Genomic DNA, 21,416 nt, shown 5'->3' with positions numbered 1-21,416 from the left:
ATAAGACCAGCATGGGGTAGAGATCGCTTCCTCCACCTTGGTCTGTTAAAGCCATCTGGGCTAAACTCAGCAAATCTCCTTGGCCGCGAGCAGACTGCTATATAAGGAAGCTGTGAATCTGGGAGTTAATGGAGGTTTCTGCACTGGGAGGCAGAAGGAGACACAGCTCCTTGACAAATGGGTTACTCGATCTGTCGGCTGACACTGCTTCTTTACCCTGTTTTTCCCATCTGGGCCACCTGGGCCTAAGGAACCCACTGCATAACTTGAACGCCACTGTCCACGTTAGCCTCAGGTGATTCCTCTCTGAACCTCTGCTCTGCTCTGAGGGAGGGAGAGGGACCCAGCTTGACAAAACAACATCTGGAGCAGATACAAGCTCCCCTCCCGTGGGGAAATAATGGCAAAGGTCCCTGGTTTCAGCCCTCTTGAGAGCCTTTAGTGCCCTCCTACTTCCTACTTGTAAAGACTCCAGAAAATGGTCATTTTATCCTGAGCTTAACACCACTGGGTCTGGTGAGCAAGGAAGTAACAACCTTACAGACGCTGGATGAAGAGCTTTTGGCAGAAGGACCATCTAACCAGTTTTGGAGGTCACAGTCAGAAAACAGGAGGGCCATCTGTTTGAAAACATTCGTCTTGGACATTAACACTCAGAGTTTAAATTTAACAAGGCCTGATCAAGGCCACAGACAGGCCAATCTGGCATCGCATCAGCCTGTTAACCTCAATTTAAGACCTGAACCAGGCCTCTGCTATGTTCTGATGCAGAGATATAACAAAATGTTTAAGTAGAGAAAATTCCAGTTGGAAATTGGCTCTGGGGACCAAAAATCACTATAGGGTTAATGTGTTGCCACGTGTAGTGGACGTAACTGGGAATTGGGCTCTAACCAATGTCTCTGGTACACTCCTGAGTGCTATAGCCACTCAGACCAATTCAGGCTTCAGTCTGAGCCTGAGGAGCAGGGGATCTGAGAGCTCCCTACAGGCCAGGAGGGTGAGACCACTGATACAGGCTCATTCTACACTACTGATACACGCTCCTCCTCTACACTCCTCAACAATCCCAGTGACAGACAGGCTTTACATATTAGATACTATAGATCACTAAGGCATAGCTGGTGGGAACCTGGAAATGAGTCAACAAGAATCGTACACCTCTAAGGACCGCAAGCTACACAATTATAGGGGGCCCACTTTTCCAATTGACTGATTTCCTGGGCCAGGAGATGGGAACATACCAGGGATCCGGACCAATTGCATTCTGGAACTCTCTTACATGTAAAAGACATTGAAGTCAAGACTGGAGCCACAACAGCTCACTGGGCCAGAGCTGTACTGGAGAGACTCTGACACAATCTATCCCCCCAGATAGGACACCAGGCCATCACAGGGATCACCCCCCGCACTACTGGTCCCCACTTCTACAGGGGAGAAGACTAAAACAACCTTACATTACGTAAGGTCCAACAGCAGTATCAGCAGCAGGGACTCAAACACACAACCTGTCAGCCAAGAATCTGAAGATTCTTACCCATGCAGTCTTACTGTCCATGTATTTTTGCTCCAGAGGGAGTCCACTGTCGATTAGGGAACCAGCAGGCAAAATGTTGGAATTTTCATTGCTATCAGGAACTTTGTCCCTTAATTGAAAGGAGTGTTGCAGCAATGAAAACCAGACAAACTGTACAAAACACAATTTGCATTTTTCTTTGCATTTTTAAGGCCATTCTATACGGTAACTGCCTTGAAGGGTTTAGTCACAGTTTCTATCTGCAGGGTTTAGAATATTTTGGAAAGCCTCCATAAGCTAAAAAGCATCTCTTCTCAATATGCCAGTTATAATATGTTTGCCTTTCTTAACATCTCCACATTTCCTTCCAGGGTCAGACACACGGTTTTCTTCTTTGCTGCTTTTCTGCTACACTGTATCTTCCGAAGGGAGTTTTATGTTCCTGACAAGGGCCAGTGCTGCTTTGTGAGTTATGCGCAACCTAGTTTGTCTTTGATTTCAAAAACATCCCTGATCAGACCGTACGTCTCTTCTCATCCTTTTCTGAAAGCGAGAAGGGTCAAGGCTCAGTCTGAATTGTCTTTGGATTTGCCAAGGGAAGCCGGTAAATTAAAAATTTGGTGAATTGTTTGCCCGTGTGGAGGTCAGGAGACTAAGCTGCTGTTGGGTGATGGTAGATTTATCTCAAGCTTTGGAATAAAAGGGGGTGATGAAAGTTGCCCACTACAGCCAAGACTGCATTTCTGGCTCTTGTTACAGGGAGCGGACTTTGTATTTTAGAAAACCATCACAGTTCATGAATCACAGAGCTAAACAAATGTGCTTTTTTTTCTTATTTCTTAAATAAGAAAGAGAAAATAAGAAAACAAGTGTTTCATATCACTGATACAATAAAGCCAGTAGCAGATAGCATTTCACACTATGTGTATAAGAAAGATATTAAAAGCAGCTGACACTAGATGCTCTATCACAGATTGCTTCCACTCAGGATTGTTCATCTTTGGATTGTCAAGGTAGCTACGCCTTCCATGGGTTTCCTCTTAGGAATGTGACAATCAATTTCTGCCATTGACATATACCAAGAAAGGTCAAAGATGTGCAACATAATGTAAGAAGCAGCAATTCTTTTAAATCTACAATTTGATTTCTTGGTTATGTTAAGTCTGGTTATAGCTTCAGACATTTCCTTTGCCATTTCAAACCACAAATCAAGGAGAACTCATGTAAAAGACATGCTATGAAAAAATAACCCAAATCCTAGCTGTCTCCTTAATAATGTGATCTAACAATGTTCATTCCCCCTTAAATTCAGTTTTCATACGTATGCCTTTTTAAAGTTAAGTCCGAAAGAGAGAACCTCAAAAGCTGATGGATAAAGATCAGTAAAGTTCTAGGTAGATGATAAATAGCACTGATTTCTTTCCAAAACAGAAGATGTCTCATAGTCTCACTGAGAAGTGGTGTGAAAATGTCAATATTGTGGAACCTAACAGTCTTTAGAAAACTGTTCCACAACTTCCATTCCACATTTATCTGTTCACTTTTAGGAGTTTATTGAACAAATATGGTCCATATACTGTACTGTAAGTAATGTCTCACAGGACATGTAACTGTGTAAGTACTGTATATTGCAATGAAACCATTCTGGGTTCTTCTTCAAAAAGATATTGCACAGCTCCTTCTTTGAATGCAGTATTCTATTGCAACCTCTTGCCTGAGATATTCCAAAGTCCACATATTTGAAACAACACAACAAAATGGTTCTGATAATGCATATGTAATTATATATATAGGGTGGAAGTTAGACTTCTGAACTTTTTATACCAACATCTTATGTCAACATTTTATAGCAACATCTGTCTGAACTGTTAGCGCCCTACTCACCACCTGTGCTGTTCTAATTCTGGTCTCCTAACTGTCCCCCAAGCCCATTTACACTCTGTGGGTGACAGGGCCTTCTCTTGTTATGCCCCCAAGCTCTGGAACTCTGTCCTCAAGGATATCAGAGAGTCACCTTCTCTAAACTCCTACAAATCCAGACTCAAAACCTTCTTCTTTAGAAGAACCTTCGTTTAACTGGTTCTATTTTGTACCCCTCTGCTCCTACAATATTTAGTACCACCTTCCATGGTCTCCTCTGTGTATTGTAATTGTATTTTATCTTGTGTATTATTTTTATTGATTGTTGTTGTCATTCTGTAAAGCGCTTTGAGAAGCCACCTTTAAAGGTGCTATATAAAATAAATTAATAAGTTAATAAATAAATTAATATGCAAGTTTGAAAGGTCTCTTAATTCCAGGGCTCACCACATTCTCCTAAATGGGAGGGAGAAGAATCACAAAAATGATAGGATAGAGATCTGTTCAACCTAGGTTACAACTTCAGACTTTTTACTGAAACAGGGGTACAGGGTCACAATTCGGAAACTTGAAAGTAATCCATTGGAATGAAGAATGAAACACACCTCTTTAAACAAAGAGTAACGTTGTCCTGTTGTGGTTTTCTAGATCATGTGTAGATGACAGCCTTTATGAAGCAGCCAGATTAAACTCATTTCTCCTCACACCCTCAGCAGGGCATGCACTTTGGACAAGAGAACATAAGAATTCAAGAACATAAGACGATAACATGTAAGATGTGGATTGGCTGACCCACCGATGAGCTGAGCTTGTACCATGTTAAACCTGAATCATGAGTGAAGGGTTACTGCAGGGCCAAGAAACTCTGGTCCACAGCTGGGTACAAATTCTGACTTTTGTTCCCATCCTAATTAGATGACTTCATTTCTGCACTGAATCAGTTCCCCTGAACTGGTCGAAAGGCCCCACAGAATTCCTCACTGTTACACTCTCACCACAGTCCTCTTTACTGTGGAAAATAAAGATGGTTTAATGACAGAACCCACAGACAATATCTCCTCTGCTGGACATTAGTACCAACACAGTATGTATCTGTCTACAAAGAGAGTTGTAGACTTTGATAGGAAACCATAAAGCCATCCATGACCTCAACAAACAGATCCCACATGGGACAGGTCCCACGTTTGTTGTCACTGTCTAACAATTTCGCACATCTGAACACTATCTGGGGTGATTTTGCTAAATTAAAAACATACTCTACTCCCACAAAAAAAAGTTAAAGAATATATTGAGTTAAAGGATATAAATTCTTTAAAATATTTTTTTCATACCTATTTTTTTCATACATTTGTGGTAACTCATAAGTGCCCTGTTCCTCATGAGTCTCTTTGGCTTTGGCCTTTGGCTTAGCTCTTATTGAATTTCTTGCTTGAATATTCTCTATCAGCTCTCCACACAGCTTGCTAACTAATTAATTAAAGACAGGGACCCAGCTCATCAACCAGTGACGTGCAGCACCCATCTGGGCGATACAGTCATCTTCTGCCAGCTGTCCCGCTACACAGCAAGTCAGATGAAATAAGAAACTGCTCGAGCTGAATTAAAGGGAACATTAGCTAGCAGGCCAGATTGTACAAGCCCAAGAGTGGAATTTAGTTCAGACCCTGCAGTTAACACATCTAGTCTTACAAGCAGTGCCATGGAGATCTTCAAGGACCTCAGTTTAACAGAGGAAAGTCACACTGGAGCACTGTTTTTTGGAATTTCTGGCCCAGAGAGAAGGGATCCCACAATAAGCCTCCAGCACTACTTACAACAATGACTTCTTTATCCTTAGAAGTCATCCATCTCCTCACTGAACAGATTCATCCAGCCTTGCTTAGCTTCTGAGCCTATGGTAGGCTCCTGCACTTCAACACTTCAGCTCATTCAGAGGTGCCAGATTCAAGATTCCATGTTGCTTGAATACAGGTTTAATTTAACACCTCTTCAGCCATCCATCCCTCCATTTTGAAACTGCTTTATCCAGTATTGGGTTGCTGGGAGCTGTAGCCTGTCCCAGCAAGCAACGGGTACAAGGCTGGATACACCCTGGACACAATGCCAGTCCATTGCTGACGCCAGGGCCAGTCTTTCCAGAAGCCAGTTAACCTAACAGCATGTCTTTGGAGTGTGGGAGTAAACTGGAGCAGCTGGAGGAAACCCATATGAACACAAAACTGCAGTTTTCTTACCCATATAAACTCCACACAGTGCACTCCAGGTCTGGAATTGAACCCAGGGCCCCAGACTGTGAGGCAGCAATGCTAATTACTTTGCTACCATGCCACCCCAACACCTCTTCAGCAATCCTTAATCCTCGACAGCACCTGCTGTCTTCTGTTGCTTTGGCATGATTTTTTTCTTCAAAGGGCAATAGCCACATACTGGCCAATTAAGTCAGCATTCTTTTGCAAAGTGAGTACGTGATGAGATTGTTCTTGCAGGTTTCCCGTCTCTAATCATCCACAGAATGTTACTCTTTTACCACATATTACCATTGTTTTCTGAAGTCATTTAATTCAGCCTACACTGCACTTTGCTACAAAGGATCATGGAGGAGCACTCTAATTGTCCGCAATCCAAATAATTGCTTCATTACCTTATATCATTGAGATACTAATAAAGCGTGAAATGAACTTGGTATGAACTGAAAACATCTGAACTCTGGATCCCCACCTCATGCCTGGAGATGCTTAAACAATTTGAAATCCCTTTGAATTCCCTTTGAAATCTGCAACAACATTCTGGTGCATTTCCAGAGAGCTCGCAGACACACACACTCGAATTTCTCAAAGTGTGGCAGTCTCACAGAGGTAAGTTTATGTCCCCTGTGTGTTGGCAGTACAGAATCCAGTGTTGTTAGCAAACATTGCGGAGCACAGCAAAGAGAAGGAGTTATAAACTGCAGATGAAATGAACTGCTATATTGCATATCGGCCACTAGAGGGCAGGAGAGTTCAGCTTGGGGCTAGACAGCTTCAGAATGTCTGCATGGGCAGAAAGAGGATCCCAGCAGGACTACTTGAGCTCGTCAGCAAGCAACAGCAGAGCCATCACTGGAGCAGCCCTGACGGGGAAGCAGTGAAAGTTAAATTTAGAGATGGATAGATCGTGGGGCTATTTCGGCACATAACTCTAACACTATACTGCCCTGTGATATGCTGACATGTACAGTACCAACGAGCGAGATGACAGGAGTCCTGCACTCAGCAAAGTCCAGAGGACCAGTCTCCCCCTCGTTAAACTCACAGCACACAGGAGTGGCTTCGGTTCGAACAGGAATTCCAGCACCTCCCACCAGCCCTCAAGCCACGTACACACTGCCCCTGCCCACAGAACTGACAGGGTGGCAGAATGTATTTAGGGTATTGAGGCATTTACTGTAAGCACACAGATTTCACCTGGGTAGCGTGGTTTCAGATTCAGATTACGTTTTTGCTGTGCATATAAAACAGGGCATTTCATGCAAACCTGAATCTTTACATTTTAGCTGGTGTTTTATCTGATCTTGATTCATATACAACATGATAAACAATAGAAAGACATCTGCAAAATATTGATTTGGACAATGTAGGAAATTGTTGTCTCTCCTGTATTTCTGCAGGTGGCTCTGCTAATAACTGAGGTTCACCTGCTTCAGGAATACACTCACATCGCCCCCAGGGCCATGTTGACCCTGATGGACTCCTCTCACTTGTGCTGTTTCTTGCTTATTACAATCAGAAGCACCTGGGACAGGCATCCAGCCTGATCACCACCTGAGAAGAATTAGATGTTGGCCATTAAAATCACAATACCTGCCAGCCAGCTTCCTCCCTGTCAAAACCCATGCTCCCTTTCTCATTTAGGGGGGATTCTGACTTAGAGGTGTTAAGTCATAATCTCACAGATTTGGCTCCTCAGCCAAGCACACACACCAGATATCTGAACCTGCGGTTCCTCTCGTACTGAGCAGGATTACTATTGCAACAGCACATTACCAGTAGGGTAAAACGAACCTGTTTCACGGTGGTCTAAACACAGCTCATGAGATACGAGTGTGTGAGGTAGCCAGAGAGGGCAGTGAGAGATCTCGTACCCAGGCTCAGCGGGAAAGCCTCGTTTGTGAGAAAGACACCTGAGACAGAGGAGCTGGAGCTGTGAAGCTGCTGAGGTGTCATCAGCAGGGGACTAGTGACTAGTGCTTAGTAATATATTCAAGTTCTGGAAGTTGCGTAAAAGAGCACAGCTGTGCTGACTGACACTTCCTGACCGTGCACTGTTGATTCTTTACCCGCCTGGAACGGTGCTAGATGTGTTTGAGGGAGGGATTCATGTCAGGGCCACCAGGCACTAGAACAACAGGAAGAAGTGTTGCAGGGATCACGTGACAATTTCAACATGGTGTCTCTCAGGGGCTGAAGGGCCTGTGCACCTCTGTTCTGGATCAGCTTGATAGAAAGCTACACAGAGAGTCTGGAATGTAGGTGGAAAAGCAAATACACGGGAGCACTATTAATGCAAACTGTGTGGGAGAGAGAGTGGGCGGCAGTGTGGGCTCTTGGTTAGAGCCGAGGGACTGGGAGAGAGGGAGGAAGGAGGTACAGTAGGGCTTGTAGATGGAGCCGAGGGACTGGGTGAGAGGGAGGCTGGAGGTGTGGGCTTGTAGATGGAGCCGAGGGACTGGGAGAGAGGGAGGCTGGAGGTGTGGGCTTGTAGATGGAGCTGAGGGACTGGGAGAGAGGGAGGCTGGAGGTGTGGGCTTGTAGGTGGAGCTGAGGGACTGGGTGAGAGGGAGGCTGGAGGTGTGGGCTTGTAGATGGAGCTGAGGGACTGGGAGAGAGGGAGGCTGGAGGTGTGGGCTTGTAGATGGAGCTGAGGGACTGGGTGAGAGGGAGGCTGGAGGTGTGGGCTTGTAGATGGAGCTGAGGGACTGGGAGAGAGGGAGGCTGGAGGTGTGGGCTTGTAGATGGAGCTGAGGGACTGGGAGAGAGGGAGGCTGGAGGTGTGGGCTTGTAGATGGAGCTGAGGGACTGGGAGAGAGGGAGGCTGGAGGTGTGGGCTTGTAGATGGAGCTGAGGGACTGGGTGAGAGGGAGACTAGAGGTGTGGGCTTGTAGATGGAGCTGAGGGACTGGGTGAGAGGGAGGCTGGAGGTGTGGGCTTGTAGATGGAGCTGAGGGACTGGGTGAGAGGGAGGCTGGAGGTGTGGGCTTGTAGATGGAGCTGAGGGACTGGGAGAGAGGGAGGCTGGAGGTGTGGGCTTGTAGATGGAGCCGAGGGACTGGGAGAGAGGGAGGCTGGAGGTGTGGGCTTGTAGATGGAGCTGAGGGACTGGGTGAGAGGGAGACTAGAGGTGTGGGCTTGTAGATGGAGCTGAGGGACTGGGTGAGAGGGAGACTAGAGGTGTAAGCTTGCAGGAAGCACTGATGAAACAGGACAAAGAAGAAGGCAACATGAAGTCATGAGATTAGTTAAGAAATCTAGTGCAAAGAAGACTGGCGTCAGGAAGACAATGAAAAAGACAGTGCTTGTCATTTAACTCCAACTGGCCTTACAGAAAGGTCCCAGGTGACTTTTTAAAAGAATAAGGCTATTCATCTGAGTTCTCTGCCTGAAATCCTCCCTGGCCTGGCACAAACCGCCTCCTTAATGTTCTATTGATTAATTGGTGACACAATTTCTCAAATGTCAGGATCTGTTGTACAGAAGGGCTACTGGTGCAGAAAGATTACTGTGTGTCTCTCAGGTGTGGGCTCTACTTCAGTGCTGAGGGCAGTGGCTGGCTAGCTTGTGATATGTAAAGGGCTTTAAGATCCTTTGTGTTGAAAACCACCATATAAATGCAAGGAATCATTATTGTTGAATATAAAGCAGTTACCTCTAGTACAGCCATTCTGCTGATTCTTTTACCTTTCATTATTTCGGAGAGTTATACAGCAGTCCTCTCACAGCTTAAATCTCAGAGAGGTTTCAACCTCAGTGGCGCGGTACAGTTGATAAACTGCACCACTGGAAGGTGTGTTAGCACAGAGTGGGAGAGAGGGTAAAAGCTCTTTCTGAACTGGGTTCGAAAGAGTTACCACAGGACTCTTTGTTACCAGACCAACGCTTTCTGGATGACTCTGTACCTGGCTGTAGTGCCATCTAGTGAAAATCCCTTGGAGGAGCACGCCAAACGTAGTTCCACTTCCAAGCCGTTCGTCTTGGATTAAAAGAATCCCGAGTTACGACAGAGATCATCCCAAAGAAATCGTCTGAGTGGTTCCAGAGCTAGAAAAAAGTCATGGTTGTCAACATGTTCCTCCGACAGGGCGTGCGGAATATTGAAGAAGACTCTTAACGGTCTGTAGCCCCTTGAGTGCTTGCCTAGACAGGTTGGATAGGTCACTGCTTGCTTGCGTGATGATTGTACTGATTGCGTTTTATAAGGACTTTTCGCCAGTAGAACGGTAAATGTTCTCAAGTCTAAACATGCAATCCTTCCGAGTATATATGTAGTTTCATAAATTTGGGTGTTTCCGTTTAGTTTCGCAGACCATAGCAGCAACACGTAAAATCCCAAAGCCACTTTCCAGTAGAATATTGAAGAAATCCATCCTAAAAATGGACATCGCCATGCATATTTACCACCTTGATTGGTTACTATGGTGAATCACACTAACATCACTGTTCTACATTATTTGGGGAAGCTGTGTCTCTGCCACTGAACTCTTTTTTATCCCTCTCCTGAAATTCGAGTTAAGGGGAATGCATCTAGGTGTCTCCCAAAAACTACAAATCCCACAATCCTCTCTGACCCAGGAGGAGACTTCTTAGTCATTTTAAGATCTCCAGCTCTGCGCCATCAGATGCAAGGCAAGCAACATTCCTTAAGCGACGGCTTCCCAGAATAGGTCAGGCTGTGAAAGTATGCTGTTTCTCTCACCACTTGAATATTTGGATTGAATTATATGGACCAGCTGTGGTTATTGAAAGTTATCTCCTTGCAGATGAGAAGTGTGTTTCATAGAACATCTACACAATAGACACATTTCACATGCCAGCTGTATGATTTCACAATTACCCCCAGAGACAGGTACAATAAAGCCTCAACTTGTGTTTTTCATGGTCTTCAGCAAAACAATAAAAAAAAGGAAAATAGGATCAACACTGGTATTGCACAGATGATCAGATGTTTAAGAGTCATTTACTCCTAACAGAACCCTGTTTTAGCAGTTTAAAACACATTCTTTAGATCTTTAAAAAAATCACAGACATGCCCTTTACTCTTCAGCACTCTCAGCTTTCCTGAGGGATACATCAACATGTGACAGAGGGGTAGGCAAGGGCCTCTGGTCCTGTTTGACATCACTTCCTGTTTGGCCCAGCATTGTCACAGAGCTCAAGCTGCTCCAGTCTGGACTCACTTTGATCATTGTTTTCACAGCATGTCGGCTGACTGAAATTACACAGTGCGGAAATGGATCACAGTAAATGTGTCATATGTGCAGTATAAGCCGATGAGGACAACAAGATACAGTTTATGAGCAGGGAAAAGGAATGCGCACTCAAGGCAAAAGTTTAAAAGCTTCCAAGGTAAGACTATGGTGTGGTGCGGTGGCTCTGTGGCTAAGGATCATGTGGCTGAAAGGTTGCCAGTTTGTATCCTGCAGCCGGCAGAGGAATCCTACTCCATTGGGCCCCTGAGCAAGGCCCTTAACCCCAACTGCATCAGGGGTGCTGTATAAATGGCTGACCCTGTGCTCTGATCCCAAGCTTCTCTCCCTGTCTGTGTGTCTCAGGGAAGGCAAGCTGGGGTCTGTGAAAAGACAAATTCCTTATGTAAGAAATTGTATATGGCCAATAAAGTGATCTTATCTTTTGATGCTCGAAGCATGAGATTATAGGAATGCATGTATTTATTCCTCTCATGATCTAGTTTCCTCCCACAGTCCAAAGACATGCTTTTTTTTTAATGGGACCCTATTGCAAGCACGTAATTCGTGGTGACGTAACTCCTCTGTATCTGATATTGGACCAAGGACCTGGTGTGAGTGTGTGTGTTTGTGTCTGTGTATGTCATGTGATGGACTGGCATCCCACCCAGGGTGTACCCGCCTTGTGCTTGTTGCTTGACCAGATAGGCTTCAGCTTCCCCCTAATGACTCTGCATTTGTATGCTCAATTACATATTTCCATGAAAGTTTTGTATGTGCTAAAAGAAAAACGCAACAGAATCGTCCTGGGACTAGTCATGTTTGCTGTGTTCTAATGCCTTTCACTTTATATTTGATTGATTTTTATTATTATAGATATGTAAAAGTATGCTATTAATACACAAAGACAAATATTAATCTAATTTATTTGCAGTATTTTATTATTGTGTACTGTTCATACAAATATAAAAAAACACATTTCATAATGCTAACAGGGAGAAAATACATGACTTTTATTAACGCCAATACAGTATCTGACTGTAATTGGTCCTTGCTTTCATTAACACACACAGTTAGCTTGCATGAGCTACCAGCCTACTGAGACAAGATCAGTGCAGTCTCAGAGGGCGAATAATTAAGCACTGTTTTACTGCCAGCACATTTGTCATTAAAACTAAAAGGTGTCTAGCACCAGGGGAAGAAGCAGAAAGCTGTGTTGATAAAGAGCTAATCATTCTGAATGAGGTAGAGCATTTTATTGTTCCATCTGGGGATGGAGGAATTTGTTTGTGTGTCTGTTGGAGTGGTCATGATGCTCACTTATGTAAAATATAACCTCTGAACATTCAGAATTTAACTGTCTCACACATTGCAAATGTCTGACTATACTCTCTTAACAGCTGCAACTGTTTCACTTTCTCCCAAACTGAGGTGTGATAACTGCTGACAAGCTGATGGTTGAGTGAATTGTGTCCATTTCCTTTCAAAAGGCAAAAAATATTGTGCTTAAAGATTGCAGATCTTAAATGTGGTTGCAGAATTTCAGCCCACTTTTCCCCTCATTTTTGTCAAAATGTACTTGTCACTCCCTTAAATTGTAGTTGGTCACCAAACACCATTTAGATCCTAAAAGGAGGATGCAGAAAAACCAGACAGGTTCAGACTGAGCTCAAACACTGAGCCATCTGCTCTTCGGGAGGCTAGAAGAGTAACCTGCCTCAGTGCATTTTCAAGGAGTTGGTCCCATAGAGATCTAATCGTTTTCTTGGCCATTTACTTTAAATACAGCCCTGAAGATCAAATTCATTGGGTTTAATATAGTGAAAGTTCTGCTGTTGCCTCTGTCCATATCCTAAGATCCTATCCCCAACAAACACACCATACCATGTTGTATACGTATACCATATAATCAATATACCACATATATACAGTACTGTAGCATACTACCTATAATCTATACCATGTATATACCATGCCACATACTGTTTATACACTGTACATACACTACAGTATATATATAGTGAGCTAACACTTAGATATGTAAGACAATTGGAGGGAGAGGATGACAAAAGAGATGAAGAGCTCAAGCATGTCTATTTTGTACGTGTATACCTGTGGTTACCTAATGAAGATCCTTCTGGTCCAACTTTGAGTTGGTATCAGTAGTGAGGAGGATAGCTTATCTTGCCCTCCACCCATAGGGCGGAGTGGTGGCTCTGTGGCTAAGGATCTGTGCCCGTGACTGGAAAGTTGCTGGTTCAAATTCTGCGGCTGGCAGAGGAATCCTACTCTGTTGGGCCCCTGAGCAAGGCCCTTAACCCTAACTGCTCCAGGGGTGCTGTACAATGGCAGACCCTGTGCTCTGACCCCAAGCTTCTCTCCCTGTCTGTGTGTCTGTGTCTCCATGGAGAAAAGCTGGGGTATGCAAAAAGACAAATTCCTACTGCAAGAAATTGTATAGGGCTAATAAAGAAACATTATTATTATTATTATATTACATTATCACCTCTTGGACTTTTTGGACTCTGAAGTTGACTCTGAACCTTGAAGCGTCCCGTCCTTAATTTCCTCTCATAGCCCCGTGACTTTGACATTGTCAAAACCGTGGAATACTTGTATCCAGCTCCCTCCCGGCAAAGTCTTTCTTTTCAAGAATTGGTCAAATGAAACCAGGAGCAAAGTGGCAGCCTTCACTATACCCTTGCCCTTGCAGTTTGTTAATGCAGCTTGTGAAACCCTGGAACACCTAATGGTTTGGCCACTGCTTGATCTGATCTTATCTGCCTTACAAAATCTTAATCCAGTTGTCGGGATCACCCAAAATCTCAACAGCTTCTGAAATGATTGTGAGCAAACTAATGCTCACAATAATGTGAGTAAAATGAGTAAAGTAATGGGATTTCCGTTAACTCATATATTGGTACACAATGTATAACAAATGCCAGTGGACATGAGTTAAATATTTTCTGTAGAGCATAGACTGGTTTTGAATTGAGCTTTATTGTTTTCTAAACATGGAAAAAAAACTAAACATTAACTTCGCTTGCCGGTCACACTTTGATTTAATTGTTATCAAACATTAGCTCACAAATGAACTGGGCATTTCTTCAAATTTTTATTTATTGTCTGTTAAGTCACATGGTATATGTGGCTAAATGATAGTGATTATTTACGTGATATGGTCTTGCAATAGTGGCAAAAATGGCAGATTTTTGGAAGATCTCAGAGTAAAAAATAGTGTTTGTTTTCCCTGATTCTTCTGAAAACGTGAAGTGATGGTGTTATTGGCTCTCGGTTGGCACAGGAAATCATTCGAATGGACTTGACTTAATTTGCTTTCAGGCTTATTATTTGGTGGCGTTTCCAACACATTCTGGCAGTAGCTCAGTGTCACATTTTTGACCAGCCATATTCCAAATGTGAGACAACACATTTGTTTTGTCACAGCACATTTCGTCGGCCTGAGGTGGATATAGGCTTCCCATTCGCTGTTTCAATGTGGCTGGCCCTGAGTGTGAGCAACACATGTAGTGGTTACTGTGTGACATAGAGGGTAGAGTCCCTGCCTCCTAATGAGGAGGTTGTGAGTACTCTGGAACAAGGTAATTATCTGAATCACTCCCATAAAACACTTAGGTGGTGCAAATATATGTTGCTTAGGATAAAAACATCAGCCAAATAAATTAGTCACGATAGTAACATACAGATAGTAACAAAAACAGCTGAATTCGCTACATTCCAGGTCTGAATACCAAAACAATTAAGTTAGATGTTGAAGGGTCTATTCATTTAGAAAATATAAACTTAAGCTGAAGACACAGAGCCAGAACAAAACAACATTAGCCGCTCAATCCCTTCCTGGACATCAAAATAATCAAAATTATGACCTGATGTAACAAATATTGTAAATATTGAGTTACCCAAAAATCTAATAATAATCAATCTACAGTGTAGCACTAAAAAACAAGCTATTAACCTGTCTGTTTTGTTTTATCTTGTTCAGATTTTAATATGTGAAACACGATATTTTCACCCAAGGGCATCATTTCTTGCCCTACTGGTGCACTAAAGAAAAATGTTTTTAATCCTTCAAGGCGTTTTCTTCCCTTTCACATCATACCAAACCTATGAGAAATGCACAAGAACTAAAGGTGACCAATAGCTACAGTACTTTTATAATAGGACGCATAAGGACAGTGCCATCTGAACAAATCTTAACACATCGTCTCGCTCGCTCCTCAAAATCCAGGAGCTTCGACATCCATCGGTAGGGTCTATTCCAGGCACTGACAAAAAAGATTTTCCTTGTAACGGTTCGAAATCCGCTTTTAATAGGCTTCCACCAAAATCCCCTGGACGCTGCTGCTGCATAAACCCCATCTGAAATAACGGCTTTACGTGGCATGAGATATTGCTTCTGTTTTAAGAGGCGTCGCAAAATCTGTAAGGCAGCAGATCCAAAGTGCTTCGCAAAGCAAATTAAAATAGCTGTCCAGCATGGGCGACAGGATCTCTGCACGGGTAGGCATTACTTTCCTGCCGAAGACAGATGAGAATTACAGCTCTCAATCTCTTCAGCATTTTAAATCCAGCACCTCCCAAACTGAATTATTGACACTATTAGTGCTATTATACTGCGAATACGATCACAGTTCCAACTACCAACAAAAATTCAAACTTCTGTTTCAACAACAACAACAAAAATTTATTTCTTGCCCTACTGGTGCAAAACGATTACTTGATTACATGTTATTTATGTTATGTTATTACATGTTACTGTTATGGCTATTGTGTAACTGTCTATTGTCTTATCTTCTGTCCTATTTATATACTGCACCTGAGTGACTAATGAGAAACACTTTTCATTATACTATGCACCTGTGTAAGTTTAATGACAATAAAGTTGAATTGAATTGAATTGAACTGAAAAAAAAAAGTAGAATCGACGTGGCCCGCACTCCCTCTACTTAAAAATACACTTTTATGTAACATTTAGCAACTTTTTGACAATCTCAAACCCTCATCGGTGTAAACATGGTTCGCTACACAAAGATAAATATCTATCATAAACGTCTAAGACATTGACCGCTAGCATTCCATGTAAAAGAAAGTTCCCTTTATTTCCAAACAGCATTTTTCAATAAATAGACCCATAAAAAGCCATAAACAAGATACATAAATCAAGTAATCGCAACATCAGTAAATTTCGCAGCTGTTCCATTAAAAGAGCTGCTTCTGGTTCCGTAAGACAGCGCAGTTTTAGATACCTGATCTGATTCACTGTAGAAGCTATAAATAGAAGCTGCTCTTCAAAGTACTCGGGCATGAGATCAAATCAGATCTGTGCTCATTAGCGGGGTGAAATTATTCTCAATTCTGTTTAATCGTCTAAAAAGACAAACAAATATGGAGGTGTTTTCTTTTTACTCAACTCAACTACAGATCGTTCCATGCATCGGTCTCAGGTGGCTCTTAACGATGCTATATGTCATGGCCTTGGAGTCACACCATAGGAGTCCTTTGGGACACCTAAAGATCTGCCGATCGGTTCTGAATTGAATCTGTTAGACGCTCGTTGCTTATAACAAGCGTTCCCTCAAAAGGTCTTGTTACAGTAGATGTTCAAAGCCAGCTACTGGGCTTTACAGTATAATCTACTGTTCGCAGGAGATCCTTGAAGTATGTGGGCCGTTGGACAAATTCAGCTTCAGCCATTCCCCCTCCCACTCTCAAGAGAGCGCACTGGAAGCTGTTGCTGTCAGCTCTTCCGTCAAATAAACAGCACTCAAACGGTTATTTAATCGGAGTCCAGCTTCCTGGATATAAAATGTGTTATTTCACATTTTAAAATTCTAAATCATCTGACTTTAAGATCTTATAAACCGCCAATAAAAGAAAACTCTTACTTTTTGATAGTGTTTAGATGAAATTGGATGTGTCCAGTAGCCTTCAGTGATAAGTTAGTGGACAAGAGCCTCTGAACAGACACTGGAAACACTCACAGGGCAGGAAGATGTTGTTTTACATTTTAAAACCGTTGTTTCTGCAATATGATGTCCTTCTTTTTAATACCATAACGTTTCTTTCTAGAATCATTATCAAATAAGCAACCGTTCCTTTTCCAGATGGCAGTATTTAGACAGTTAGGTGCCTCTGGACCAGAGCTTCAGTCAGCTTTCACAGCAGTTTGTGTGTAACTGAGAAGCAGGAGGCAGTCCTTTTCTTGCAACAGCGAGATCATTGCTCTCTCTACTTCACACAGCTCTGAGAACACCTGTCATTCGGTCATAGATATTCATTAACATCTCCCTCCAAAGCCATTATCTGCCCAGATGGAGTCTCAGTGCGAGAAGCTTTCTTGTCAAGGGTTGAAGGCAGACACCCAGAGTCTCAGCCACATCACTGTGTGGTTTTCAGCACGATTCACAGGCACGACGCTTTGCAAAGCATCGGGAAAGCAATGGAAATCAATTGACATCAACACAACCGCCAGGTTATAAACACACAAGAGCCATTCAATCACTTACAGCAAATACTTTGAAAGTTCAGATTATTAAGACAGATAGTATGGGACAAAATCCTCAATCCCCCATAAACACACGAGACACAGTACACATGGTACTGAGGGGCCGAGCTTCTGAAAGATTTACTGCCCTGCTAAACGTATGCTTGCTTGCTTGCCTACTTAGAAAACAACATGATGAGGTTATACACTGAAGCATTTATCCTTCAGGCAGCTAATCTGAGAGATGCTCAGGGTGCTTTAGATGCTTCTTGATGCTGTCAGTGTTAGAAGTGGTGAACTCAACCCAAGCAACAGGGAATAATCCACAGACGTTCCTGCCTGGGAGTCAGACGGAATTCATATTTCCCAAAGCCACGAACCCTCCCTACATTTTCAAACCCCACGCCTCCCCTCCCCAAGCCACCTCACCTCCAAGATCAGCTCTTCCATTTGGAACTGTTTCTGAGATACCCGGTCGTCCTCCACGTGCTCGTGGTAGTAGATGACCATCACGTCGTACTTCTTCATCACCGCCTTGTAGTTCTTGGCGTTGAGGTCGTGGACGCGGTCCTTGCCATCGTACTCGGGGAAGTCGAGACCCTTCTCCCCCCAGGCTAGCCCCCCGAAGGAGAGCACGATCCCCAAAAGCACCCAGCCCAGCTTCATGGCTCCCGATTGTTTGTGGTTTGTGATCCTTAGGGGGACGGTCCTGCGCGGCGCAAAGGCAAGAATCGAGACGTCTGGCTCTAGAAGGAAGGAAGGGAAGGGGGGTAAAAAGAGACGAAGACCTGGGGGCTTGGCGTCCCGGAAAAGTACGAGAAAAAGAAGTCGCCGACGAGCCTTTCCTAGTCCGTCAAGGAAGCATGCGGGGAAGAACTGGGCCTGCCCGTGTGTTTGGTTCGGGAGGAAGCGAGTGCGTGGTGTGTGTGTGTCAGCAGGCTTGGTGGGGTGTGTCTGCGTGTCCGACGAGGAGCTTGCCGAGGTACGAGCTGCACTTGGGGAAGGGGGCAGCGGAAAAAGTGGGAGAGAGCTTGGAAGCTGGGTAAAAAAGACCCCCGAGGTGGAGTGGGAGGGGGAAAGAACTATCTTTGACAGTTGGCACCCGCTCCTGCCTCCCTCCCATCTCTTCGTCTAGAGAGAGAGAGGGGGAGAGGGAGGGAGAGAGAAAGGAAGCTCAGATTCACACCCTGGCGGGCTCCAAAGGGAGAGAGGAAAGACGGGAGAGAAGGAGGCTGGGATGCCTTGGCCATATTAAGTTCTGAAGGGGGCTCAGGTCCCTGGCTAAAAATAAAAGGCCAAAGCAGGATGACTAGAGAGAGAGAGATGGAGGAGAGGGGAGAAATTTGCAATAGTATCTCGGGTCCCATTCCTTGGCAGTGACAATGACCCAGTGTGGCGCTAGTTCAAGTTGGGACAGCACCCCAGAGGCAAGCTGGTGTGTGTTGGAAGGTGGTGGAAGGGTTAAGAGAAGGACCACGAAAAAGCTCAGTTATGTCAGGGGAGTGTGTGTATTGGGGGGGGGGGGTGAATTGCAGGGGAGGGGGGCACAGAAAAAGAGACATAAATCTGCTTGAAAGCGGGAAACACTGGACGAGGTTGTGGCTCTAAGGAGAGGACAGGTCAGCATCGTTTCCGGTAGAGGTGTCAACGTGCTACAAAGACGCTAAATCCTGTTTCTGAGAAAACACGGGGAGTGGGCGTATGGGCGGAGGTGTGGGAGAGGAAACAAATCCAAAGATGTCACCCCAAAGCACCCCAAAAGCTGTCCATCATTGACATTTCACTTTCTTTTTAAAAGGGAGCAATGTTGTTCCTAATTTGTGTACTTTCTCTTGGACGACAAGCATGTAGTGAAATACACTGCCTTTAATGAGGTATCAGAAATCCCTTTTCATTCCACGGAGCGGCACGTGTATTGCAATGTGGTTTTGCTCCTCTCATATCTGTCCCTTGAAAGAGGTTTGCCTTTTTTGTGCTCAGATGGTGCTGAGCAATTTTAAAGGTCCCTTTTAAGTTTTTGCAGGCATTGTGTGCCAACGCTTAGGAATTGAGAAGCATTCTTGAACTGCTTCCCATTCCTGCGGTTTGTAAGCCTCACACAATATGTTTCCTGACCTGATTACTTCTCGTTTGTGCCGACCGAGATGCTGCTTCTCTGTAACAGGATTTTCTAAAATGTGCGTTCTCTCGAACGTAAATCTCTTGTCGTTTTGGCGCAGGGATCTTCCCACAGAGCGCAGAATTTGAATATGGATTTTGGATAATGCGTTTTCTAAAGGATTGAATGCTCCCCAGTTTAATCGGATTCATTGTGTCCAACGCACTCCTAAAAATCAGTGGCTGGCTTCAGTTTGCACTTGATCTTATTTTATGGTTCACTCTTTACTGTTTACTAGATTTCAGCTATCTGTGGACTTCATGGCACAGAAGCAGGACTCCTATGGTATAGCAGTGGGGTCCTCTCCAGATCTTACCGGCTGCCAGCTCTCTGACAAAGAGCTCAAATAAAGCAGCAGAGCACAAATATACAGGAACACCAAAATGTAAGCAGCTTTACTAACAAACATGAAGTAACCAGGATCTGATGTTTGCTTGTGCACAATGACCTGTAAAACCCGGAATGGATTAAAGAGATGTGCAATGGGATTCTCACAGGCCACTTTGTTACATTTGTGAACACCTGCAGCCAGATATTGCTTTAAAACAAGCATTATTGGCCAGATAACAGAGATTTGTAGAATTTCTCAAGAGCACACAGCACATCTGAGTACTCTACCTGGTCTGCTTCAGCCCCACTGCCAGGAGGTGGCCAGAGGTTTGCTGGAGCAGGCACGGAGCAGGCTGATATTAATTTACAGAGCGAAAGGGGAGAGGTGAGATATTAATAACGATGCGCAAACTGAACCCCCAGCCCACATTTGCAGGCTCTCACATTTACTGCCTATTTTGTCACCCTCGGGGAATGAGGGAATATGGAGCTGGGGGGGAGGACTTGAGCTGGTTGTGAATATCCAGTGTCATAGTGGGGATAGAAATCGGAGGCTGTTGATTTAACCCTTGAAACCCCGAACCCCATCCAAAAAGACGCATGCGCCCTCACTTGTTTTCTAGCTTGTCTCTCGTGGTAACTGATGTGCGATCACGTTCCTCCATTACCTAATGAGACCTTGTTCTGTTTATTGTGTATATCTAAGGCGTTCATTTCTTTGTCCAGCTGTTTTTGTGTTCGGTCTGTCTAATCAGAATGTGCACCAATTCATCTTACTCAAAGCGTGTGTCTTTGTTTTTCTGCCAAGCCTCTCATAATGTCAAATGTGCATTTTCGAAGGATGCTAGTCCAAAAGCGTGCACTGTGTGTGTTAAATACTGTAGCGGGCAGATCTCTTCTCTGAAGAAGCGTGTCATTTGCTTTTTTTCTTTCTTACAAAAAATAAAGCACATTTTCTGTGCAAAAACCTTAAAAAGCAAATATGGATGAACAGAAGATTATGTGCTACGGCAGTATGGGCCTTTGGAATAGGTCTTTCTCTGGGCAACACTGCCCTCTGCTAGGAAAAGATGGAACTGCAACATGACATGAAATTCATTGTTTTCAGAGCATCTCATTCTTAACCATTCACTCCATTGGATTCTCATTCCTCCTGGAGGCTTTAATAAGCCTTATTTACTCAGCTTGGTTTATGCACTGCCTGATTTCTTTCACAGGGTCAATCTCTGCTATTGGATTTATAGTCACGGCTTGGCTGAACACTCTAGTGGGACGGTTTTATTCACTGCCAGATTTTTACATTTATACATCTATTGCATTGCTACTCCTTAGGTTGCAGCTATTTTGTGTTTGGATAAATCATGAAATGGACATTAAAGAAAAATTGCTTTCATGTATCTTTGTTACCATCACTCTATATGTACAGTATGTAGAAAAATCTATAGGTGAGCAAGAATGATTTCCTATAGAACTACAGAGGAAAATGGGCTTTCTAATACTAAAGTACAGTTTTATGGCCATTGTTTAAAAGTGCAATAGGTCTATACCCAGAGAGACGGATTGATTGATACTGTAGATAAGGTTACATTTTTAAATTAAACTTTATTGT

General features: G+C 43.7%; 1 protein-coding gene across 2 annotated transcripts in view; it reads right to left on the bottom strand.

Moving 5' to 3' along the window:
* casq1b (calsequestrin 1b) overlaps positions 1-18,389 on the bottom strand; it is a 41,541-nt gene extending 23,152 nt beyond the window's left edge. Inside the window, exon 1 of one of the 2 annotated variants that reach the window (XM_015346082.2) lies at positions 17,749-18,389. In XM_015346082.2, the coding sequence (XP_015201568.1) occupies positions 17,749-17,985 (237 nt within the window). In that variant the 5' untranslated portion in view covers positions 17,986-18,389. The remainder of the gene's footprint in view (positions 1-17,748) is intronic. The other variant, XM_006630167.3, reaches the window with a different exon arrangement.
* Positions 18,390-21,416: the final 3,027 nt, after the last annotated feature.

The sequence above is a fragment of the Lepisosteus oculatus genome, chromosome 4 (assembly GCF_040954835.1).
Source record: "Lepisosteus oculatus isolate fLepOcu1 chromosome 4, fLepOcu1.hap2, whole genome shotgun sequence".
Classification (NCBI taxonomy): Eukaryota; Metazoa; Chordata; class Actinopteri; order Semionotiformes; family Lepisosteidae; genus Lepisosteus; species Lepisosteus oculatus.
The sequence above is the reverse complement of the archived record's forward strand: the minus strand, read 5'-3'. Positions and strand labels throughout refer to the sequence as shown.